The sequence below is a fragment of the Microtus oregoni genome, unplaced genomic scaffold (assembly GCF_018167655.1).
Source record: "Microtus oregoni isolate MIOR12 unplaced genomic scaffold, Mior012 000064F_ref0000363, whole genome shotgun sequence".
NCBI classification, from domain to species: Eukaryota; Metazoa; Chordata; class Mammalia; order Rodentia; family Cricetidae; genus Microtus; species Microtus oregoni.
In genome coordinates this window covers 4,566,698-4,591,664 of record NW_024543874.1, presented here as the reverse complement: position 1 = coordinate 4,591,664, position 24,967 = coordinate 4,566,698, and the positions used below count along the sequence as shown (strand labels likewise).

Here is a 24,967-nt window from a genome sequence, read left to right as displayed (position 1 = left end):
AGCCTGTCCTAGGTGTAGTAGGGAAGCAGGGGATAAAGGTTGGCCCCGTCCCATCAAATCAGGTTTCTCAGTCCCGAGTCTGGGAGGGGGGCGGTATCCCCAGGACCCTCTCCCTGGCCACCTCCAAAACCGGCCGTCGCACCTGTCCTCACGGTTCCCCTAAGGGACCCTTCCCCCCTCTCGGTGGAGCGCGAGTCCCGGGGGCTCGGTAGCAGAGCGAGGGGTTGGGGCCTGGGGAGCGCTCGGCGCGCCTCAGCCAATGAGAAGGGCGGGCGCTCGGGGTGGCGGGGAGAGGGCGGTGCTGTCGGAGCGCGGCGGCAGGAGGGGGCCGGGAGGCGGGGGCCGGAGCCGGAGGGGCGCGCGCCGCATTAACCCTCCAGTCGCCGGACCAAGCCGAAGGCGCTGCCCGAGCCGCGGGCGCTGGAAAGGCTGTCGGCGCGGCGGCGGCGGCGGGCAGGCGCGAGCCGGGAGCCGGGCGCTCGGGCGGGCGGAGCGCAGCGCGGGGACGAGGCGGAGCGGGGCCCGTGGCACCGCCGGCCCGGGTCGACAGACAGGTGTGCCGGCGCCGCAGCTCCAGCCGCTTCAGGCCCGGCCCGCGGTCCGGAGCCGGCAGCCGCTAGCCGAGGACCCCGCGCCCTCAGTCCAGTTCCGGCCCCGCCCGCACTCAGCTTGGCAGCGGGGTGCGGAGACCACGGCCCGGCCAGGCCACCCGAAGCCTAGTGCTGGGCCGGGCCGGGCCAGGGTGGGTGGGGGCCCGCCCGGCCCGCCCATGGGCTCAGGATGCCGGTGCGGAGGGGCCACGTCGCGCCGCAGAACACCTTCCTCGACACCATCATCCGCAAGTTTGAGGGCCAGAGTGAGTGGGGGAGGGGGCAAAACGGGGAGGGGGTTTGAGGAGGTTTGGGGGGTGGGTCCAGGCCTGCCGAGTGTGGATGGGGGGCGTGCCCGGGCCGAGTGCAGTGCAAAATGTGAATCATTTGGGGATGGTGGGCCCTGAGACTTACGCCAGGAGCCGAGGGGCCAAGGCTTGATGTCAGGGGATCATTGGTATGGGACCAAGGGACTTAGTGTTGTAGCTTGGGGTCAGAGAGTGTGTGTGACTCCTGGAATGTGCAGGAAAGGGAGGTTGGATGAGATATGCGGGTGTTTCTACCTCTAAATGCCCAGAGTTTATGAGATTGTGTGTGTGGCCATGACGATGTATAGGACCCAAGCATTGAACCCTAAAAGTACAGTGCATGTACCAGTCTTGACCGTGTTCTACGGGAGAGACAGAAACTAAGAGTGTAGGATCAGTAACCAATCTACTCTTGAGTGTGTGGCATGTATATGGCCTAGTCCCTGTGTCACTTAAGAATTTGAGTCTGCTTGGGCAGTCAAGAGGTGTTACCTGCAAGTCCGCAAGATTGTGGGTCTGGTGGTAAGAGGGTGCTGCAGACCTAAAGCTGGCTTTGGGGTTAACAGGCTGGCTGTGGAGCACCTATGTGATGGGGTTTCCTGCTCTGGACAGCACCCCAAGCCCCATTTGGGGATTACAGCACCCCTTATGCTGACCTAGCAAGAGAGACTTCTAGAAGTGTCTTGGGCTAGGTGAATGTTCTGGTGTCGGTGTGCCCGTCCTCAAGGCTGCTCTTGCACAGAGGGTGTGACTGTCAAGGACCCTGGGAGCTGGAGAGTGACATTCCTTGCCCGTGACCCTGTGCACACAGGACAACGCGTGCTTGTGCTGTGGGGGGAGGGAGGGGTCAGTTGGATGGGCAGCATTGTCCCTAGATGAAGAACAAGATGATCTTGAGGGGGTGGATCAGTGACATTGGTGCAGGCCTAGGGGCTGGGGGCAGGCTTTAGTTTCCTACCAACTGGGTAGACACGGGCAGAATCTGAGAAGACCTTGGACTAGATCCTAAAGGCTTGGCTTCTGGCCCCACCTCTGCTACTGAAGCCAAATGACCTTGAATGACCCCTCCCAGCCTCAGTTTCCACACCTGTGAACCAAGGGATAAGCTCCAGGGCTTTCGAGATTCCTTCTGTATCAGTTAGATCTAGGATTTCAGTCAAGGAGGCGCGGTGGAGTGGGACTTGGCCTTCCAAGGAACTTGCTCTGCTCGTCTAGTCTGGGAGTTGGATGGGGGGGGCACTTTTCTCCTATGGGTGCTTGGTACTTTGGACCGTCTTGGGCTGAAGTGGGATGGAGGCAGAGTTAGAAGGTCTTTTCATTTGACAAGAAGCTCTGCTCTGGGTTGATACTTGTTTGGGAATCCCGGTAGGCCTTGGGAACTGACCTAAAGATGACACTCAACTCTCAAAAGTAACTTCCTTGAGGGCAGGGGAAAGATGGCAGAAGTCAGGAGGCTAGATCCTGACAGCCTGGCCTTGCTGCAGGGAGCCCCTGCTGCGTAGCCTGGGGTTCCCCTTCAGGACTGTGCAGAGCTGCAGTCTGAAGGCTCCCAGAGGAGGAGGGAAGGAGAGTTTCAACTTCAATTGCACATCGCAGCACTAAAGGCCAAAGTGGCCAGGATTCCTGTTTATAGATGGCGCCTATCCTTGGACCACTTGGCCACAGTTTGGCCACACTTGGGCACAAACTGACTTGCTGCTCACCCACCTGCCTGGCCCTTGGGGCAGGTGTGGGTTGGATGAGCCAAGTCTAGACGCAATGGGTCTGTCGGACTTCCTTCTTCTGACGGGGTCTATCCCTAGAGGTTGTCATCTTTCCCAGGGTTGTTTTCTCACAGTGGGCCAGTGTCTTGGACCCACCTCTGGGCTCTAGGGAGTTGCAGGCTCTGGGGTGTGAAACTGCAGCTTGCTTTCCTTGCTCTGTATGACCTTGGATTTCTGACTGTGACTCCCAGCTGTCCTGCCAGACAAGATTCAAAAGCTGGTTTTACTGTGAATGAGCTGCCTGATTTGGGCATTGGGCTGAACTTCTCTTGAGGTCATCCATAAGATGACGATATTAACAACTGCCCGGTGGGTTGTCCAGGTCTTCTAGTTCACTCCCTCATCCTTTGGCTCACCCACTCCTCAGCATCCAACCGCCTGTGGATAAGGTGTGGAAGTCACAGTAGGCACTGACCGGAGGGAGTCTGGGGGTAGGTACTCGAGGGACTTATTTTCTAGGGACAGTCTCCTCTCAAGAGGAAGAAGCCAGAGAAGCTGGTGCGAAGGGGAGGCTGGCCGCCATCTCCTGCCCTTCCCATGCTCCCTTTCCAGGCTGTGTTTATCCCTCCGCCGCGGCTGCTGACACGCGTTGCTGACACCCGCCCAGGCCGGCCTTGGCCGCTGGCTCTCTGCCCGGGGAAAGCCACGCAGCCAGCCGGCCGGGCCGGGGGTTGGGGGGGCGTGTCGCTAGGCCGCGCCCGGTTGAGGCACCTGTGTCTGGGCACAGCTGCGTTCGGCCGGGGTTGGGCGCCCCCTCCCTGGTGCGGACGAGTGTCGGACAGAGTATGTTACGAGCGAATGTGAGGAAGGGCCGGGAGCCCCCGAGACTGGTGTCCCCGCTCACGTGCACATCCCTGCCTCCCCCCCCCTCCCAGGCCGCAAGTTCATCATCGCTAACGCCCGCGTAGAGAACTGCGCCGTCATCTACTGCAACGACGGCTTCTGCGAGCTGTGCGGATACTCGCGGGCCGAGGTGATGCAGCGGCCCTGCACCTGCGACTTCCTGCACGGGCCGCGCACGCAGCGCCGTGCCGCCGCGCAGATCGCGCAGGCCCTGCTGGGCGCTGAGGAGCGCAAAGTGGAGATAGCCTTCTACCGGAAAGATGGTAGGCGGGGCCGGGGCGTGGCTATGGCGAGGGGCCGGGCCTCGAGAGAATGAGCGTGGGTGTGGGTGTGTGTGTGGGGGGGAACAGTGGGGTGGGATATGTGGTTGCGGGAGGCTGGTGAAGTGTGCGTGTTCCGTGGGGGCGGGGCCCAGGCGGGGGCGTGGCCCTGTGTCTCGGGGCGGGTGTGGCCTAGGTCTCAAATCTGGTGGGTTGGCTTTCCGGTTGGCCTTGGAGCTGCTAAGAGTGAGGGGCCCTGGCACCTTCCGTACTTAACTATTTGGCAGATGTCATTATGTTGAGCTAGGTAGGCTGGCATTTGCCCAGGCAGAGATAGTAGCTGCGTGCGTAGCTGGTGGTAATAGCTGGTGGCTGGCGCTGATTCCCAACCACTGAATTCTAGCTACCTGTAGGTCAGTCTGAGCCAGGTGACTTCCTGAAAGATGTCACAGAGGGTGAAGCGGAGGGGTTTGTATCTGCTGTCACTCTCCTCCCGCCTTCCTTTCTCTTCTGCACTTCAATCACACTTCTTCCCACAACCTCCATTCCCTTTGTCTCGTTTGCAGAACACCCCGCCCCGCCCCTCAACTCCCTCGTGGCCAGGTGTCTTTGCTCAGCCACCACCTCCCCACCCAGCTGCTCTGCGCATCCGGAGAGCAAAGTAGAAAGCGGATAAACACAGTGGGTGGAGCTGCTCTCATACTAGGCCTGTGCTGCTGGGTGGGCTCTGCTCAGTCAGGAGGTCAGAGAAGTGGTGGGATAGTGGGTATTGGAGGGCTGGGAAGGTGTTCCAGAGTTCGGCTTCTCATCAGTGAGTATTTCATAAGTTTCACTACAATCCTGGAAACCCAGCTCAGAGCTGAGCTCTTGAACACAGAGTTGCCTACAGTAAAGGCAATGTTCGTGCTCTCAGGGAGCTTGTTGGCTATTCACAGTGAGCCCACCCTGCCTCTTGTGGCAAATGGGAGCATCAAGCCCCATGTCTCGGCTGTGCATGTTCCATGGTGTCTGAGGCTGCCTGTGAAGGTTGGCATCCTTAAGGGGCTTTCTTTACAGGTGTGTAGCCCGTGATGTCCTTGGATAGCACATAGGGGGAGTTTGCTTGTGCAAATTGGGGTTCTGGCTAGCAGGCAGGAAGGGGATGAAGTAGCAGGAAGCTTACAGGTACTGGGATATGTGTTATCTTGTGTAATCCTCATAGAACACATGAGATGCAGATGCCACTTTTAATCTCTTTCTAAGGATGATGAAATTGAAGTTCAGAGAAATTAAGACGGCTCCTTAGTCACACAGATCGAAAGCATCAGCGCTTGAAGTGGGGTTCATGTCTGTCTGACCAGAGCCATGTCACACTGTTCTACTGTGTGTCGTGGACTGACAATGACACCAGAGAACTAGAGGACTCCACACAGGGAAAACTTAAGTTTCCAAACCACAGGTTTATGCATGTGAACACCTAAGTCCTGGGGTCAGGTGTAATGTGGGAAATCCCCCACCAGCCTAATTGACTGATTTCCACAAATTTATTTCAGTGCTTACTTGGGATGCTGGGCTTTCTCCCTTTCTCTTTTTCTCTCTCTCTCTTCAGAACTAGGGATGAAAGCCAGAGTTGTGTGTGTGATGGCGATGAGTGTACCGTATGTGTGTTTGAAGCACAATTTCATGGAGTCGATTCTCTCCTCCAACCTTTATATGAGTTCCAGGGATCAAACTCAGGTTGCCAGGTTTGTGTGAGAAGCACCTGTACCTGCCGATCATCTTGGCAGTGCTAGCTAGCTCTCCCTCTCCTTCTTTTTGTCTTTTGCCAGGGTCTCACTGTGTAGATAGAGCTGGCATTGACTCACTGTGATCCGCCAGCCTCTGCCTCCGAAGTGCTGGGGTTAAAGGTGTGCACCACCACACCTGGACCTAAATTTGTTTGTTTTGAGATAGTAGCTCAGTAAGTTGTTGAGGCTGGCCTTGAACTCACCTGGTAGCCCGGGTGGGCCTCCAAGGTAACTGGTAAGATAAGCCTGCATCACTAGGCTTAGCAAGAGTGTTGAACTTTTGAGAAAATGCTCACAGTACAGGGTCTTCCACTGTGAGCACACTCTAATCCCTTGATGGACATTGCTGTGTTTGAGGATTTGATCCCTTGGCAGCAGAGAGGTGGGGCTGATTTTGCTTTTGGCTATAGCCTAGATATAGCCTTCTCAAGTAGCACAGAGCTTTTTGGCCCATGCTGACTGCTTTGGGAGACTCTTGCAGAGGAGCTGTCAAGGGATGTTGAAGGTCCCCTGATCCAGCCATTTGGGGAACAGGTGAAGTCTCGTGGTGGAGGTCCCATGACCAGTGTATCCTTGGGGGAAAGGGGCCTAGAATCCAAGTCTCTGTGCTAGCCCATGCTCTTGCCTCCTCCAGGTTACTACTCCAAATGGGGGCAGTGACCCAGGAAACCCTATGCCAGCTGCTGCCTTCTGCCCCTTTTTTGTTCTCACCTAGTTTCCATGGGGATCAGATAACTCCCAGTGGCCAACAGGTTGGCCCAGGCCCTCATCTACCTGGGGACCCACTTACCTTGGCATTCTGAGCTGAGGGTAAAATGCAGACAGATTATTCAGCCTCTCTGCCCTCTGTCTTGTGATACAAAGATACAAAGTCCCTCATGCTATCCTTCTTGCCTGACCTGGGCTTCCTTTGTGTGTGTGTGTGTGTGTGTGTGTGTGTGTGTGTGTGTACTGATGCGTGGAGTATGTACAAAGTCAGAGGAGAAGTGTGCCAATGCCAATGCCAACCCCTGTTTTTGTCCAAGCCTTTCTCAGAGTGTCTGCCTGGGCCAACCCTGGGGGAGTAGGTCCTTGGGCTGCAGCCCCAGGGAGGGGGAATGGCTGGGGAGGAGGTAGGGCCTTTTGCTGGCAGGCGCCGCTAAGGACAGCTGTGCTGTGTCGGAGCCTCTAACTCAGCTCTGTGCAGTCTCAGGGTCTGGAGCCAGACAGCCCCATTATTTAGTTGCTGGGTCTGCTGGGAGGTGGGGAAGCTAGACTGTGGGAGTGTGGGTGGAGAGGAGACATAGTGTGCCCAGTTCACTGGCCTTTTACTGATGCCCCTTAGGTCAGGCCCAGGGTCAGAGTGGAATTGTGAACGGAACCTTGTAGTGCAGGTCTGGCAGGATGTGACATTTCTGGGGAAGCGCCTCAGACAGCAGGTGCTGGCTGAGGACACACCTTGCCCTACACTGCCATAGTGGGGGTAGGGGAGATGTGGTTTTCTCCCTGTCCCTTCTGTTGTCTTTGCTCTTTGTTCCCACCTCTCTGCTGCCTCCCCAACCCACTGCTGTGCCCTGCCTGCCTACTGTGCCCCGTCCTCTTGGCATTTCTCCCTCTCCATGCTCAAGCCTCCCCTGCCTTGGTCTCTGACCTGCCTGCCTGGCCCTGGCCCTTCCATTTTTGCCTCCTTCCCATTTTGTCTATTTCTTCTGTTCCTTCAGCACCATGGAGCCTTCTTGCTTCTTTCCCTATCTCCTCTGTCCTGTTTACTCATCCCCAATTCCCCAGGCATTAGTCTGAAAGGCTTTATCTGTCTTACCATACCTCTGACTGTCCTGTCCCTGTCTCTGTGTCCCTGTGTCCCCAGGAGCCTGTGTGTGGGTGGAGATGGGGGATGTCTCTGGAGAAGAGTCTATTGGCTTTTTCACTCCAGCTGCAGGCCAGTTGCCATGGCAACAAGGTCAGAGGGTCCCCACTGCTACAGCTGATGCTGTGACTGAGGGGGATGGGTTGGGACCTTCGGTCCAGGCCAGCTCCCCAGTGTGCTGTGTCTCCACATTTGCTATACTGCTGAATCCTGACTCACACTCTGGTTTTCCAGGTACTCAAGCAGGCTCTGATGGTACCAGTCACCAACCTCTGGGCATTCCACTACCCCTATAACCCAGGTCCTTAGGCCTGGTTTTCTCTCTTCCCTGCCTTTCCTGGTCACTGAAACCAGAGGTCCTGCTCTTCCCCTGCTGTGACCCTCCTCTATCAGACACTTTCCTCACCCCCAACCCCCAATCATGTGGTGTCTGAGTTGGTGAAAAGATGCTTTCTGTGAAGGGGGAGGTTTTGAGGGGAAGGCAGAGTTCAGAGGTCAGTGCCTAGCTGTTTCTGTACTCTGCATGGGAACTAGCCTGGATCCTTCCTGGGAGGGGCCAAAGGCTTAAATTTAGGGCTTTTTCCACAGGGACAAAGCCTTGGAGTGTTTACCTGCCTCTTTTTGTTTTACTTTCTATTCAGTCCTAGCTGTCACTGCGTAAGTCAGGCTGGCCTCTCAAAAGCGATTCACCTGCCTCTGCTAGGATCAAAGGTATGCTCACTTCTTGGAAGCACAGATATGCTTGTCATCCTGGTCAGGATCTGGCGGAGCCTGGAGCCTGGGGCAGGTGGTAATTTCTGGTAGGGCCTGCCTCCAGCTTTCTGTCTCTACTGAGACTTTTCTTCCAGATGCCCCATGGTGGGCTGCATTGGGCTGCTAGGGGCTTCCGGTCTGTGAGGACAGAAGGATGCTGTCTCTTCAGAGCCCCTGGGCCTGGACAGTATCGGGAGGGTGCCTCCTGCTCCTGTGTGTGGTGTCTCCGAAGCCCCAGAAGAACTATGTAAATATTTGTGCAGAGCTGTCTAGGTGGAAGCAGAGTTGACAGTGGCCTTGGGCTCTGGGGAGGGGGACTGGAACAGCAGGAGAGCCAGCCTGGTGTGTGAGATGGGGTGAACTTGGGTGGCTTCCTGTGCAGTATGAATTGCGAGTTCTGAGGAAGCCCTTTCCTACTCAGCATCCTTGAGGGGGCCTGACCACCTCTTGTAGAGAACACTCGCTGGCCTGAGAGTTGCCCCTCTCCTCTAAAGCCTGCCTTCCCACTTTGTGTGCAGGCAGGAGAGCAGTGGTATTTGGCTCCGTGCATAAGGGAACGGCAAATTCTCTGTCTGACATGCAAGGAGATCTTGGGTCAGGGTCAGAGAAGAGCTGGGAGAGATGCTAGAGTACGGACCAGACCAGGAGGGTCCCAGTGCCTGTTGATGCCCCTTATGCTCCTCCATAAAGACTCCTGGGCTGTGTTTTGGGGTCAGGCACTTGTGGGCTGTCCTGGAATTACCCAGTGTATGCTGGGCAATATCTGGTCTTTACTTGTATTTACCTCAGTCTGGCCCTGGATGAATTTGTGGTGCCCACCATCCCTACTAGGCTGAGCAATGTTTTTGGTTTTTTGTTTGTTTTTGTTTTGTATCTACATGCCTAGCACATTGTAGGAGCTCAATATCTGCATATTTTTGCCAAACAAATGAACACACTGGGTAGTATTGTATGGCAGAAGCCTTGTGTTAGATGACATGGGGGTGCAGTTTTTTGCTTGATTATGGACTGTATGGCCTTGGGAAAATTACTTCTTATCTCTGGTCCTTAATGTCTCGTGAAAAGCCTTGGGATGATAGCATGCTAGAGTGGAAGAGGTGGTAGAGGGCCAGAGGATGAGCTGGGTGCCCTCCTGCTTTGCTGAGTGTGGGAGCCATCATAACATGCACTCAGAAGGAATGGGAGGAGGCCTGAAAGGGAAACAAAGCTTCAGCAAAGTCATCTGGGAGCTGGCGGCTCTTGGTAGCACTTAGGAACGGTCAGGTGACTTTGCTTTATAGTGTATGCATGGTGGTCCTTGCAGCCTTCTACTGGTAAAGTTTCTCAGTCATTTTTCCAAGAGGGGAAACTCTTGCAGAGGCTTGCAGAGGCTAAAGGACTTATCTAACAGGTGGGGACCTGAATGGGACCTCCGGCCCAGTTCCTCTCTACTCTCTAGCCCTGTGTGGACCGCCTTGCGTAAGCTTCTTCTGGGGTATGATGAGCTCAGGGTCTCAAGAGGCCTGCACTTGGTTGGAATCTAAGAGTTTTGGTAGCCTTTGTTTATGAAGTGGATCAAAGTCCTTGTCCCCTGCATGGTGGGTCGAGGGCATTCCCCAAACATGTACCAACACAGCAACATGGCATGCCAGGGCTGTCTGCTTGTCACCTCATGGTGACAGTTGAGACCGTGGGGAGAAGGTTGTCTGCTGTGTGGCTCTTACAGTACCTCTGCCTGTCTTTCATCTCCCTGCCAAGGTTCCTGAAGGCTCAGCTCCTCAAATCAGTGAGACCCTAGTACACATGCCAAAGGTTTTCTCTTTTTCTTTCATTTTCTTTTCTGCCTTTTCTTTTCATTTCATTTCTCAGTTCCATGACACTCCTTATAGGCAGCCATTCAAATATACTCCCTACGAATATGCTGTTCGCATATGTTCTTGCAAATGTGTATTTTGACTGGATAGATGCATATGGATTTAATTTATGCAAATGGTATTGTGCTGTGTATTGTGTTCTAGCATTCACTTTTCTTATCCAGGAGCCCAACTTTATCTACAGGTGAACTGCCACTGAGTGTCCAGTCTGTGGTTTCCTATCCAGGAGCATGTTTTACTTATGCACTGTCCCAGTGAAGGACCCCGCAAAGTCTTTACCTCTACCACCAGAGGCAATGCCACATTGAACCTTCTCTTACACAGTCCTTTCCAGACTTGTGTGAGGGTGTCTGTGGGCTGCATGCCTAGAAGTGAAATTGTTGAAATACAGGATATGGGGATTCTTAGCTGGCTGTTGCCCCACTGTGCGCCTGAATGTCTGCCTCCTGAATGGGGACTCATACTCTCCCACCTCTGCCACATTTGGCATCATCTCCCTTTCTAATTTTTGCCAGTCTGTCGGCTTGTTGCTCTAATTTGAGTTTCTTTGACTTCTTTGTAGGTCAGTGTATCTCTTTTAGGCTTGATAGTTGTTTGAGCTCTCCCGTTTGAGCTGTTTGATTGTATCCTTTGCTTATCTTTCTGTAAGACTGCTCTCTTTTGTTCCCATGCATTTCCAGGGGTTGCATGTGTGTTTTAGAAATACAAATGAATACAGTATGTATTCTCTATGTCAATTCCTTGTTTGAATTGCGAATACCTTCTCCCTCTTGGTCTCTGTTCAGTTAAAGACAACAAAGATTCTTTGTTTGGGTACAAAGAATCATCACTGCTAGTTTTGTTTGTGCTCTCGAACTCCCACTGAAGACCCATTCCTATGTGAAGGCTGAGAGGTCCCCACAGGTCCACGTCTCTCCTCTGGCTCCTTGGTCTCACCTTCCTCAGTTGGGTGTTGGATCCACCCTGAGCCCTCCCTGGATGTAGTGTCAAGTAAGGATCAAGTTGTACTTTTTCCATGTAAGGAGCCAACTTTCCCAACACATCTAGTCTGTTTTTTTCCATTGCTTTGTGGGGCACCTTTAGCATAGGTTACTTGCTGTGTAACTGTGGATCTGCCTCTACCCCCAATATCTGTCTGTCTGTTCATCAGGATGTATAAAACAGTAACAAGCACAACGCTATGGTGTTTACTGTGTCTCAGTAATCAAAAAGACGAAGCCTCCCACATTTTAAATTTAAAAAAAAATTAAATTTAAAAAATGGCTTGCTTATTTATTTTATTTATTTATTAGATAAGATATTATACTTTAGCCTGGGACTTACTATGTATGAAGTAGTCCAGGCTTGTCTTGAACTGTAGCAATTCCACTGCCTCAGCCTCCTGTGGGTTTGGATAATAGCAAGCCATACCTGGATTTTTTTTCCTTCTTCTTTTTAACTTCCATTTGTTTGTTATCATTATTATTTTGAGTCAGTATCTCTCTTTACATCCTAGGCTAGCTTGGAACTCACTATCCTGCTTCTGCCTTCTGCATGTTCAGATAACAGGTGTGCCCCACACGCTGGCTTCACTAGAGCCTCAATCAGAGTTAGGTAAGTCTTGTAGGTTACTTAGAAGAATTAACAGCGTTGTAAGTTTCAGTAGGATCCTGGACCGTGTCTATCTGGGCCACCTCATTTTCATCTACCTTATGGCTCCAGAATTTTGTTTCCTCACCTGTGCATCCTTGGCCACCGTTAGCTGCTCTGTTGTCAGTTATTGAAAACGAGATCGGGTGGCTGGAGCAATGGTGCTGGAGCGATGGCTCAGAGGAGAAAGTTCTTGCTGGAAAAGTGTGAGGACCTGAGCTTGAATCTCCAGTACCTACTGGAGTGAAAGCTGGCCACAGTAGCATGTGACTGTAACCCTGTAAAACGGAAAGTGGAGACAGAAGAACCTTGGGACACTCGTGAGCCAGTTAGCCTGGTGTGTGTGGTGGCGAAACAATACCCAAGGTTGTCTTCCGCCTTGCACATGCAGATCATGGCCCATGTGCATCCACGTACACAGATATGCACACATGCATACATACAAAGATATGGAAAAAGCCAGGCGATGGTGGTGCACGCCTTTAATCCCAGCACTCGGGAGGCAGAGGCAGGTGGATCTCTATGAGTTCGAGACCAGCCTGGTCTACAGAGCTAGTTCCAGGACAGGCTCCAAAGCCACAGAGAAACCCTGTCTCAAAAAAGCAAAAACAAAGATAAGGAAAAAAGAAAAAGACCTTTACAAGTTATTTAATTTACATGTGTGATTGCGATTCTGTATGTCATAGTGCTTGTGTAGAGGCCAGAAGGTAGCTTTGGGAGTTGACTCTCTCTTTCCACTGTTGGTTCTGGGGATCAAACTCAACTCATTATGTTTGCAAAGCAAATGCTTTTACCCATGAGCCCTTTTGCTAGCTCCTCCCTGTTTTCTGAAGTTTTAAACTCACTGTGAGGCCAAGGCCAACTCTGAGTGCTGGGGTTACAGGTGTGGACTTCTACACCAGTGCCATCTCGTTTTCTAGCTCTCCTTTCTGCTTGTGTGAGGCTGTGCTGTTCTGTGGCTGGTCTAGTTGGTGGAGCTCTTTTCTTAGTTCTTGACTTGTTCATCTGTTGACTTTGTTGGTTCTCTGGGGAGATGATTTTGTATCCTGCAATTAATGCCAGTTTTCAGATTTGTTTGGGTCATGGTCATAGACTTTCATTCTTGAATGTGTCACCTGACTTTTCAGGGGTCCTTTACTGACAAGTGTATTTGCTATGCTGTTTCACAGGGTCTTATGAGAGAGCAAGTCAGGAGAAATTGTCCCCTTAACTTAATGACAGCTGTGCCTGCTCAGATACCAACGGCTCTCTAGGCCCTCACCTGTGTTTGGGGAGCCAAGATGGAAAACTATTGCAGGACCTTACAGAACCCCAGAAGAGGGCAGAGATCCCAGGATTGTCACTCATGAACAGTGACAGATCTGTGCCACCGATGCCCTATGATAGCTGCAAATACAGGGGTCAGGGTCATAGTGTAGAGGGCAGAAAGGGGCAAGGCTCAGACATTGCACAGCTGACACGGTTCACTTAGGTTCCAAGCACCATCTTATTTGATAGTAATGTGACCAAATGTAGTGTTGCTGTGGGAGAAGCACCTGAATCTCTTGGTGTCTCTGTTCACACTCAGGATGCGGGGTAATTCTGCACTGAAAGACTGGTCAGGGCCCTTGGATCTAGAAGGGAGGTGGGAGGTAGGGACACTGTGTCTACACTGGCCCAAACCGCAGGTCATTAGGAGACCTTCCAAAGCTGTGCACTCAACACCTGCTGTGAAGGCAATCTCTGTGGTGCAGGTCTCTAGGGTTGTGGGTACTCACCCCACCCCACAAGCCAGTGTGTGTTCATATCCTCTTCAAAGGGTGTGGTATTGGATGAGTTCCCAGAGAGAAGCATCCATGTGAGCTGATTCAGTAAACTCTCTGCAGAGGGGTCTGTGAGGGGTGGGGACGGGAGGAAGTGAGAGGGTTAACAGCAGGAGCGGTGCTGCTGGTTCTGTGGGTACAGTGGTGGAGGCAGCTTTCCCCAGGTCAGTGTGCCATCATTCTACAGTCGTTTTAGAAAAACGTTACTTGCTCACACATTGTGTGGTGTGTGTGTGTGTGTGTGTGTGTGTGGTGTGTGTGTGTGGTGTGTGTGTGTGTGTGTGGTGTGTATGTGTGTGTGGTGTGTGTGGTATGTATGTGTGTGTGTGTGTGGTGTGTGTGTGTGTGATGGTGTGTGTGTGTGGTGTGTATGTGTGTGTGGTGTGTGTGTGTGGTGTGTGTGTGGTGTGTGTGTGGTGTGTATGTGTGTGTGGTGTGTGTGTGTGTGGTGTGTGTGTGTGTGTGTGTGTGTGTGATGGTATGTTTGAGGAGGTCAGAGGACAACTTGTGCAAGTCAGTTCTCTTCTATCATGTTGGGCCCCAGGGATCAAACTCAGGTTGTCAGACTTAGTGGCAGGCACCTTTACCCACTGACTTCTCTCTCAGGGACTTGTGTTACCTTCTTAAGGCAGAGGGTATGACCCTCACTCATAAGCTAAGAGGTGGCATGGCCCCAGGACCCTGGACTGCAGCCAGCATAGCTTTCCTGGGTGAAGGTTGTCTTTTGAGGAGTTGTCGTCTGAGGAGAGGGCTTAAGCATGCTCTAGGCTGTGGGTTTCAGCAGGAAATAAGATGCCAGCAGAGACCTTGGCCCTACACAGATTGTTGGCAGGTTCTGGTTGCAAGGCTGATGGAGGAGTGCATCTGGAGGCAATGTTTCCTGAGATTTGGAGTCTGGCTTGTGGCTCCCCAAACCTGCATGTCAGGGAGTACCCCAGTTCCTGGATTCATGAGCCCAGGATTGGTCTCTTTTTTTGATACACGCGCGCACGCACACACACACACACACACACACGCTATGGCACAAGGGCACAAACTCATTGACTGGCTGGCCTCTCCGACTCCCCCATCCTGTCCCTTAAACCTGCAGTATCCCTGGCCATCCCTAGCCCCCTGGCTGTCCATGAGAGTGGTGTTAGCGACACGGTGGCCCTTGGCCAGAAGCGGCTCCCGCTGCATCTTCCTGTCGCCGCCACCAGGCTAAATATAACCTGACACTGCACAGCCCTGGGCTGCTCCTCCGGAGACAGCCTCTGCCTTGGGGGCGGACAGGGCCAACTGCAGCCTCAGCCTCCCTGCCCTCGGTGTGACTTTGGGCTCATTTTGGCACAGCTCCTCCTGCTTGGAGTGGGGCAAGGGAGGTGACCAGGATGAGGGTGCTAGAGGTCACCTTCCCTGCAGGGACCTGCTACTCTGCCTCATTACAGCTCCAGATGCTTCTATAATGCCATCTGTCACCTCATCTGGCCCCCAGAGCAGGAATCACTTGTCCCTGTGGTACCCATAGAGAGCCTAAGCTCAGAGAGAGGTGGGTCTGTCTCCAGCACACAGCAAATGTGAGGGACAGCAAGGGTCCAGGTCTCCTGATTGTTGGAACCAACTGCCTCTGTTTCCCAGGGCACATCCACTGCTTTGTATGTTTTGTCTTGCTCTATCTTGTTCAGATGCCAAATTAGGGTCCTATTGAACACTTGTCTTAGTCAGGGTAGGCACCAGGGACATCTTGGTCTTGTCCTAAGTGCTTCACTTGTGCTGGCATGCACAGTGAGACCATGGGGCGATGGGGAAGCCATGAAGCCTGCTGCCCTACAGGTGAGCTAGGTGAGATTCTGACCTCACCAACTTGCCTGAGGCTGTGCAGGTCATCTGCAGGCCTCCTCTCCCCAACCTGCCATAGTTTCTGTTAAGGCAGGCCTGGGCCAGTGGTACCCATAAGTGGGAAATTAGGTTTTGGTGTACTGGATGGATGCCTGACCTAGGTGAGTGAGGATACCAGGCAGGGTAATGTCACTCCAAAGTGAGCCCCTTTGTGTGACCTGGCACCGGATGCAAGCAAGCCAGGGTTTGTAGTCTGAACGGGACATTTTCTGCTGTCGGAATGAGCTGAACCTGCTGCACCAGGGTCCCTTCCGTTGCCTCTTCTCTTGGTGACTTACAGTGAGCAGCATGATTTTTGAAGGCTGTTGGGAGATAAGCTGGCCTAGGTCATCAAGACCAAAGGCTCTACCAGTTCCTATAGGTATATGATTTCTAGCATACCTGACAACCCTGTCCATATTTCTATCCTGAGCGGTCAAGGACAGGCCTAGATTGGGCAGGAAGGCTTTGTCACCCAAAAATGGGAGCTCTAAAGCCTGTCTGGAGCTGGGGGGAATAAGGGTATGCTTTGGTATTAGTCACTTAAATCAGACTATCCCAGGGGCCAATTGCTAAGGTTCGTCTTTCTTCTGAGTATGCAGAGCTCTCGTTAGGCCAGGCTCCAAGCCTGTCATATACTATGTCATTTCATCCAGACTTTGGACCTGTGGAGTAGGTGTGATCCACCTTGTATGGCAGACAAGCATTCTGTATGGTGACTGGCCCACAGATTGTGCCACCTCCTCTTTGAGAAAGAGAATAAGACTCCGGCTTCTCCCCTTTCAGCATCTCCCAGTCCCATCCTTTCTGGAGTGCTCCCAGGGCTGTCTGCCTCTTGAATGTGGGCAGTGCCTGCCACAGAGTGGTGCTGGGTGGAACTGCAGTCTTGCCTAGCTCTGGCCCCAGGGGCCGGCCTGGAGACTGCCTCTTCCTTGGATGAGCTGGGTCACTGGTGGGATCCCAAGTAGAGTGGGAGGGAGGAACAGAGTAAGTCTGGGGTCCTGAGGCTGCATAGAGGCTGGGTAGATAGCCAATATCCCAGGATCCCTGGGGACAGCTCAGTCACTTGTTCTCAATCTTTCTTCTTAGCTGGGAACCTGATTGCCTAAGGTGACCACAACTTATCTATCTGTTCTGTGCTAGTATCTAGCTTCAGCCATCTGTGGGCCTCCAGGCTGGCTTTCCTTCTCTTACCCTCAAGAACCCTCTCCATACTTCTAGTCAACTACAAGGTAGGGTCCTATGGGCAGGCCTGGCCAAAGAGCTGGGTTTGGAGACATGTTAGGTCATATAAGACTTGGACAACTTGGCAAGTGAGATGGTACCTCAAGATCCTACGGTGTGCTTGGTCTTCAGCTCTCTTTGTTTCCAAGTACAGTACTCCCAATCTCTGTTTCCCTCAGTGATAAGATAGGGCTGGCGGTGGGTGTGTGGGTGTGTCACATTTTTGGAACAACCAGGCCTTTGATGTGATATTTGAAAAGAAAAATTCCTTGCATGTCAATTAAGGAGTGTCAGGCGTGTCCTGTGAGAGGGGCATATCTTGAGGTTTCTCCTTGGGAGAATTAAAAACAATTATTGTGAGATGCAGGGACTGGAATCACCATCTGAGATGTCAAGGGCCGAGGTAGCCATCTGAGAAGCAAGGTCCTGGTCTGTGCTTTTCTCTTGCAGAATAGTCTGGGATAACTTGGGGATAAAGTGCTAAAGACTCCAGGTCATCATTTCTGTCCCCTTCAGGGACAGAGCCCCTAGGTCATCTGAAAGAGCCAAAGTCATCTTGGTTTTAGACTCTTTGATACATATCCTGGTGAGCATAGTGGCTTGGAGCCTAGATCTCTGGGGCTTTTGGGGGTAGATGCTGGGGTCTCCCAGGCCATGGTATCTTGGTCTCCCGCCTGAGGAGGCCAGTTCCTGCTCAGGCCGCTGCCGGCCATCACCATATTAGGACATAAACTCCAGGCTGTCTGTCTGGGTGCCAAACGGCCTCCAGCTGGGCCCAGGCCACCCCCGCCCCCAGCTTCAACACCACAGCTGTGTGTCAGAGGCCGGAGGTCAGGGGACAAGAGCAGCTGCTAAAGGGACACCCAGGCAGAGTTCCTGAGCTCAGGGCCCTTGGGTAGGGTAAGAGGGTCCTGGCTATGGTGAGTGTAGGGTCTTGGGTGGGGCAGAGAGCTCCCCACAGGCTTTCCTGGGTCTTCCCCTCACCTCTGTACCAGTTTGTCTGAGTGGGTTTGGAGGCTCTCATTTCACAGAGAACCCACAGCTGCTAGAATCACTTGTCTGCCGTGGTCTCACTCACCTACCCAGCATGTCTGCACTGTGGTTGGCCAGTGTCTCCAAGAGCCAGGGCCCTCGCAGCTGGCTGACCTGGCCACAGCTTTCGCTCTTCTGCACCGTTGGCACTCGCTCCTCAGGCCTGACTGACAGACATCAGTGAGTTCTAGGTTTTAGTCTTCCTTTGATGCCAGTTGCCACCCCTCCTGCACACCGGGGCCAGTGGTCAGAGTAAGGGGAGGGGCAGAGGGCAGAGAGACCAGCCTAGGGAGGTTCCAGGACATAGACGTAAGGGAGACAGAGGCTTGTTGATAGGGCTCTCCAGAGACCATGTGACTCTTTACTTCTTTCCCAACCTCCTTCTTCCTGACTTTCTTTTCCATGTCACTATACCGCTGTCCCACTGACACCATGGTCCATCTCTGGCTTCCAGGGCACATTAGTTATTCTAGGTGTTGGGCCCTTCAGAAGGGATGTGACCATGGGGAGGCAGAGAAGCCAGATGAGCAGAGGGAAGCCTGGATGATGGTGGACAGGAGTTGACAACCTGTCTGGGACCCTGTGAGAGGGCCAGGATGTCATTTTACCCTTCTGATTCATCAAGGAGGACTTCCTGCAGGTGGGACTCTTAGCTTGACCCTGGCAGGGACATTGCTCTGAGTCCATCTCAGGTCAGCAATCTCCATGGAGGGCATGGTGTTCCTCTGAGAGCCCAAGGGAACTGGTGGGCTTGTTTGGCCTGCTCCAGGGACTCTGAGGGAAGGAAAGGAGGAGTCAAGAACAAGAAGGTGAAGAAAGATCTCATATCAGTGTTTCTCAGACTCGGTGAGGGATCAGGGTTCTTGGTTTCTGCCATGTCTCAGTCCAGTACTTCCATGGTGTGGAAGACTGCATGCTTGGAAACTGTGGCAGTCCCAAAATGTTACAAAGTTTTTGAAACTCTTTATTTCAAGTTGCATAATTATCTTGTGGAACTACACAATGTCTGGGAACCAATCTAAAGAGAACTGAGGCAAGGCAGATACAGTAACCAACCATCTGTAGTGTTGACATGCTAGGGCTTGCTCATACAAGCTTGAGAGTGACGACCATTCCATTCTATATGTGAGGAAAATGAGGCACACGGATGTTGGACAGGTTTTTTTTCTTTTTAAATAAATGTATATATCTTTTAGCAACAGAGCTAGGATTCTGGACTAAAACATGGGGTCCTGGCCTTTGAAGGAAGGAAAAACAAAGGCCCATTGAAAAGATGGGGGATATAGATGAAAACATAGAGGAAGAAAGGACCACAAGCCAGAGAGAGAAGGTGAAAACAGGGAAAGAGGACTGAGAAACGAGGTGAGCAGTGAGTGAGTTGAACAGACAGAATGAGGGGAGAAATGCAGACTGGCTTGGCAGTCTGGCACAGCCAGGTGCAGGATCAGGCTGGGTCAGGAATTGCAGGTGTGGGCTATGGGGGTGCGGTAGAAGTGGATGGGCTCTTTTGGGTTCAGAGGTCCTTCCTGGTCACTTTGTGTCCTACCTATGTGGTGAGGAAGATGTAGTGTCACCGTGGTCCCTGCCCTCCCTCCTCTGCAGGGAGCTGCTTCCTGTGTCTGGTGGATGTGGTGCCTGTGAAGAATGAGGATGGAGCTGTCATCATGTTCATTCTCAACTTTGAAGTAGTGATGGAAAAGGACATGGTAGGGTCCCCAGTTCGTGACACCAATCACAGGGGGGCCCCCACCGGCTGGCTGGCCTCTGGTAAGTGCAGCCAAACTCCTGAGCCAGCTCAGGATTGAATGTTGCTCATGACCCTGGTTCTGTGGGAAGGGAAGTAGTTAGTATGTGTGTGGGGGGATGCAAGGAGCAAGGAAGACCTGGTCAGTCCCACCTGGACCAGGACGGACAAACACCTGCGCAGCCGCAGGGCCCAAAGTCCTTTAGGCAGAACACATGTTTTCTAGCCTTGCCTTTTGGATACTCACCCAGCACCCTGGAGGAATAATAGGTGCTTGCTTAAGCAGCATTAGCCATTGGCTCATTAGAAAGCTTTCCTCATGGACCCAGCTCTTCTGTGGTCTGGCCAAGTCCCAACAGTGGAGGTTAATGGAGGAGAGGATGGGAAGGCATGCTGGCCTTGGCTGTAAACATTTCCCCTGGTTGGCCCAAAGGCTCAGATCCTCTGCTTTCCCCAGGTGGCACTTTTTGGGTTTAATTAAAACAGCAAAGCTCACCTCTTGGGTTTTAGTGATCCTAGTTCTATGGATGCCAGCAGGGTGTAGGAGAGAGCTTTCGGCATCACTCCCCACTCACTGTGTGACCTTTAGTGACCCACTCAAGGCTTAGACCAATCTCTGAATGTGTCCCAACCAGTACAATTGTGGAATCATGAAAGAGTTCACGAAGTCTGCCTAAAGTGCGGTGGGAAAGGGCAGTTGATGACAAGCTTTAGATAGAATTTTCTGGGTTTGGGAATCAAGCGCTGTGCATGGACTGGAGTGAGGGCCTTCCACTGTCAGGGTCTCCAGTTCTTTTTGGTCAACCCTCACTCCATAGGCCTTTCTTTCCCCCACAGGTCGAGCCAAGACCTTCCGCCTGAAGCTGCCTGCCTTGTTGGCGCTGACTGCCAGGGACTCATCTGTGCGGACAGGAGGCATGGGCAGTGCTGGAGCCCCTGGGGCAGTGGTGGTGGACGTGGACCTCACGCCTGCAGCGCCCAGCAGTGAGTCCCTGGCCCTGGATGAGGTGTCTGCCATGGACAACCATGTGGCAGGGCTTGGGCCTGCAGAAGAGAGGCGGGCTCTGGTGGGCCCAGGGTCTGCTTCGCCAGCGGCCAGTGTCCGAGGCCCTCACCCATCACCAAGAGCTCAAAGCCTCAACCCTGATGCCTCAGGTTCCAGCTGCAGCCTGACCCGGACACGCTCCCGAGAAAGCTGTGCTAGCGTGCGCAGGGCATCCTCCGCCGATGACATCGAGGCAATGCGGGCTGGGGCACTGCCCCCTCCACCCCGTCATGCTAGCACCGGTGAGGGTGCAGGCCTGGGGGACCCTACTCCAGCTCCTCACTTCCTGTCTGCCAAGCCTTCCCTGTCCCAGGCCCACCATTTCCTCTTTCTCTTCTACCTCTTGGGTGCCTGGGAGTCTGGGAGATGGAAATCCCATTAAGAACTTATTTAATCTCATTAAGTGGCCTTTTACTCTGTTAAGTATCCATTCATCTCATCGCTTTCTTCTACTCACGGAGCCCTTGCCGGCCCAAGGGGCTGGCTGTCCCTGGACATCCCGGAACAGGGATGCCCATGGAACTAGAAAGAGACAAGAGAGATTTAGAGGCTCCTGACACTATCTGATCCTTTCTACACCTTTCTCCTGCCTTCCCTTCATGGTGGCATGCTTCCTTAAAGCTCAGAGGGGGGCGAGCCCTTGCTTGTTTTCATGGGTCTCCTGAGCTACCCCGCTGTGTATTGTCTCATCCTACAGTGAGTTTGGTCTCATTGTAGTCTTTGTGTCAGTGGCCTGGCTCCCCATCAGCTCCTGGCCTGCCCATCTGACCAAGCTTTCTCTTTCTATCCCAGGGGCCATGCACCCCCTGCGCAGTGGCCTGCTTAACTCCACCTCAGACTCGGACCTCGTGCGCTATCGCACCATTAGCAAGATCCCCCAAATCACCCTCAACTTCGTGGACCTCAAAGGCGATCCTTTCCTGGCTTCACCCACCAGTGACCGGGAAATTATAGCTCCCAAGATAAAAGAGCGGACCCACAATGTCACGGAGAAGGTCACCCAGGTAGGTGTCCGGGTACATGGTTCTCTGCTCACCTTGGAGGGGTTGGAATTAGTGAAGAAGGCCAAAGTTGCAGTCAGAGTGGGGGTTGAAGGGCTAGTCAGTAAGGGAAGCTGTTCTGGGGGTGGGTGGGGAAAATGCCTGAACTGGGGTATGAGATGAAAAGGCTTTTAGAGAAAGAGGCTGGTGGAGAGGGAGGGAGGAAGGGAGGAGGCTTTAGGAGGGTAGGTGTGGATGAGCGGTGGATGGGATGTGGGACTCCTGGGTACAGGCTGAAGACTAGGTCCTTGAAACTAGGACCTGGGAGGCCATGGTGGGTAAGAGAAGGCAGTCAGAAAGATGGGAAGGATGTGTCTGAGGGGATTACCGGACAACAGGAGAAGGCCTCAGTTAGAAAGGACTACACAAGTCAAGGTCAGGAAGGCCTTGATTCTTGTAGGTCCATGTGGTGTACCAGGTGGCTTAGGTACCTGCCGGGTCCCCCCTAGTGTGGGAGAGTAGGGTTTCTTTCTGGTGGTTGGTGGGGAGAGCTGGTGATGGGTATAAAGCTGTCAAGGGATTGAGTTCCTGTCTCCTTGCCCAGAGAAGAACACGGGATTTTGATTTCTGTGCCTTAGGGCTCCTGGTCTTCTTGTCCCTCCCTGCAGTGAGGTGGGTCACAGCACCTCCACTGCCCACTCAGTCATGGCTCCTTTTCATCTTGGCAGTGGTGAGGTCTTAGTAGTGAGAATCTCAGGAGAGGAGGGGACTGTTGTTCTATGCCGTGCTCGCCTGGAGCAGCTGCCCTATGAGGGAACTGCCCAGCTCTGGACTCCCTTGACCAGCCTTCTGGCCGTATTCCCATGTCTCTGGCTCTCTGGGTTCATGCCAGGTCTCCAGCCCCTTTGCCTTGCCTCCAGAACATGCCCCTCACCCCATAGCCTTTATCTAGCGCGTCCATCTCCCTCTCCTGTTCCTACCTCCCTCTTCTCACCTGGGTGCCCGGCATCTGCCCTGTTCCTGGACCCAAAGTGTGAGAGCCTACGGTGTGTGGGTCTTTGCCTGTCCGTCTGTGTGACTGCGTGTGGTGCCCCTGCCAGTCACCTGGCATCTCTCCATCTCTGGGTGTCTCTGCCTGACTCTGGCTGGCTCGGCACTGGACTGGCGGGGCGGGGGTGTTGGGGAGACCATTAATCTGCGGTGACAGGCCAGGCTGCCGGGTGGAGGGGGAGGGGCTAGGGCTGCGGGAGCGGCTGCAGCAGGAGCCTAGAGCGGGCTGCGAGGGAGGGGGCCGCTGGCCGGGCACGGGGCAGAGGGCGGGCACGGGCTGGGCGGGGGGTGAGGGGGGCAGGGTGGCGGAGTGGGGGTGGGAACCTGGGAGGAGGAGGGGCCGGCCAGCAGAGGCGCTTACCGCTCGGCTGCTAGGCTGGCGGCAGGCGGGCACAGCACAGCACCCTGGTAGCGGGGGGCCCACACCAAGGGGCCATGTGCAGCAAGAGCCAAGCAGGCAGCTGTCCATACTCACTGCTCAGGAGACCCCAGCCCCAGGGCCTAGCCCAGCCATTCTGGCTTCATGCCAGAGGCGGTCTTGGCTGCCCATCGGCCAGCCTTGGGCTGGCAGCCTGGACTGGGACTGCTGCTGGGGCACAAGTGAGGCACTAGCCGGGCCCTAGGGCCCTAGGGTAGTCAGGTTGGGGGGAACCAAGTCTTCCATGGCGGTCCCAGCAGGGAAAGAGAGCAGGACAGGGGCTCTGCAGCCCAGGGCCCAGAAAGGCCGGGTAAGGCGGGCAGTGCGCATCTCCAGCCTGGTGGCCCAGGAGGTAGGTGATCCCCTCAGCACCCTATCCTTTTCTTGGGCTGGGACACTGAGGCCGGTGGGGGTGTGGCCCAGAGGGATCTGGCTGCAGTTGGGGAGAGGGCTTCTGAGAAGGACAGATTGGGAGCCCTGTGTTCTTCTGTATGGTCCACTCCTGAGCTCCTCATTGCTTTCCTCCTTGGCCGCTGGCTAGGTTCCCAGGGTTTCCCTTGCCTTGGCAACCCCTTTGGTATGGCACCCCCTTTTGTATGGCTTCTGTGGCCCACAGTCTTCTAGTTTATAATGTAAACGGAATAGAGAGATACCAGGAAGCAGATAGGTGTCTAAAGAGGATGGTGGGAGTTGGAGGGAGACAAGGAACCATCAGACCTGGGCCAGCCCTGACACAGGTGTCGGGCTCCCTCGCTCTGGGACTCCATGGTGAGCACTGGAGGCTTGGCTTACTCCGCAGGGTTCTGGAGGTGGAACCTCAGAAGAGTAGGGGTCAGAGGCTGCTTGATGGACAATAAGGAGAGAGGCATGGCTCACCTCTTTAGGGCATCCTGGACCCTTGTCCCCTGGGCTGGTGACCGCCCCCTAGGAGCCACCTCTCTGCCCTACTGGCTCTCCTGCTTTAGAACCTGGAGGTAGCTCTGGGTGATTTTAAGAATCCCACCCCTGCCACTATCACTGCTATCCCTGACTCGCTCTGTCTGGGCTCCTGGGCTCCTCCCCGCTGGAGAACAGGCACAGGTGAGAGTTTTCCTTCCCAAGGTGAAGATCCAAGGTTGAGTCAGTCTTTCCTAGGACAGCAGATCACAGGGATTATAGCCCTGGCCTGCGGCCATGTGGTAAGCCAGTGGTTTCAGAGATAGGTCTGGATAGACTGAGTTAGCAGGTTTGGGCCTTGTACCCCAGACTTTCTGTATATAGGAATGCAAATGTGCACTGGGGCTGTGGGCAGACCCGGGGGACAGGGTCACTGATGTGTGGGTGGCCCAGCATAGCTCCCCAGGCACAGAGAGGGGTCCTGTGAAGTGACAGTTACCTCCTTTTGTTCCTCATCTGTGGGGTCCTAGCCTGTTCTTTTTTGATACATGAAAGACACTAACCTCACGTGCATTAACCCTCTATTTTAATGAACAAGCCCTCAGGCTGAAGGCAGGGCAGACCTAGGATCTGTCTCTGACCAGAGTCCTGGTGGTCATTCCCACCCCATCTGGTTTCTCTGAAGTCTCTCTCCATCCCAGGCTGGCCAGACTCCTCCCCAAGACTCATCTTTCTTACTGGCTCCTTTCCTTGCGATATTCTCTAAACAGCCCACCTGTGCAGATAGGCTTAGGGGATTCCCTCCTGAGCTTGAAAGAGAGTCTTGGATTTCATCGAGCGTAGAGGTCCCAGGCTGTGGGATGTAGTGCTTCTGGGACAGGGCTAAAACTCTGGGGGTGGGGAAGGCTAGGTTCTGGTTGCAGGGATGGCAGGGTCAGAGGCTAGAGGGATTGGGTGGGGACTCTGGCTGAGTTTGATGTCTACCAAAGGATTCTAAGGAATGGGTGGATATGGGGGCTTCTGACACTTGGGAAATCTAGTTCTTCCTGGTTTGGTTTGGGAGCAAGAGTGGTGAATGTGCTTGCTGCCCCTGTCCCTATGGGTGAGCCTCCCCTGCCTGACTGTTGGGGAGCATGTGCTTTCCCTTGTCTGAAAATGGGGTTCTACACAGGCCAAGGGTGCACTTCTGAGCCATCCTGGGTGTACATCTCTCTGTATACTTGAGGTGCCAGGTTCTCAGTGTTGGACTCTGTCCCCTGGGTCCCTTTGTAAGAGTGTGGGAGACTTCTCTGGGACGGGGTGGAGAGGGACCTGAGAGAGAAAAAGTA

General features: G+C 53.8%; 1 protein-coding gene across 4 annotated transcripts in view; it reads left to right on the top strand.

Annotated features, from left to right (window-relative positions):
• Nucleotides 1-322: 322 nt before the first annotated feature.
• The window catches only part of Kcnh2 (potassium voltage-gated channel subfamily H member 2), a 32,343-nt gene continuing 7,698 nt past the window's right edge, over nt 323-24,967 (top strand). For 2 of the 4 annotated variants that reach the window (XM_041640676.1, XM_041640675.1), the window contains exons 1-5: nt 323-856; nt 3,537-3,767; nt 19,129-19,293; nt 20,108-20,557; nt 21,108-21,319. In XM_041640676.1, coding sequence (XP_041496610.1) covers nt 781-856; nt 3,537-3,767; nt 19,129-19,293; nt 20,108-20,557; nt 21,108-21,319 — 1,134 coding nt within the window. In that variant the 5' untranslated portion in view covers nt 323-780. Of the gene's footprint in view, nt 857-3,536; nt 3,768-19,128; nt 19,294-20,107; nt 20,558-21,107; nt 21,320-22,731; nt 23,116-24,967 lie in introns of those variants that run through there. The other 2 variants (XM_041640677.1, XM_041640678.1) reach the window with 2 other exon arrangements.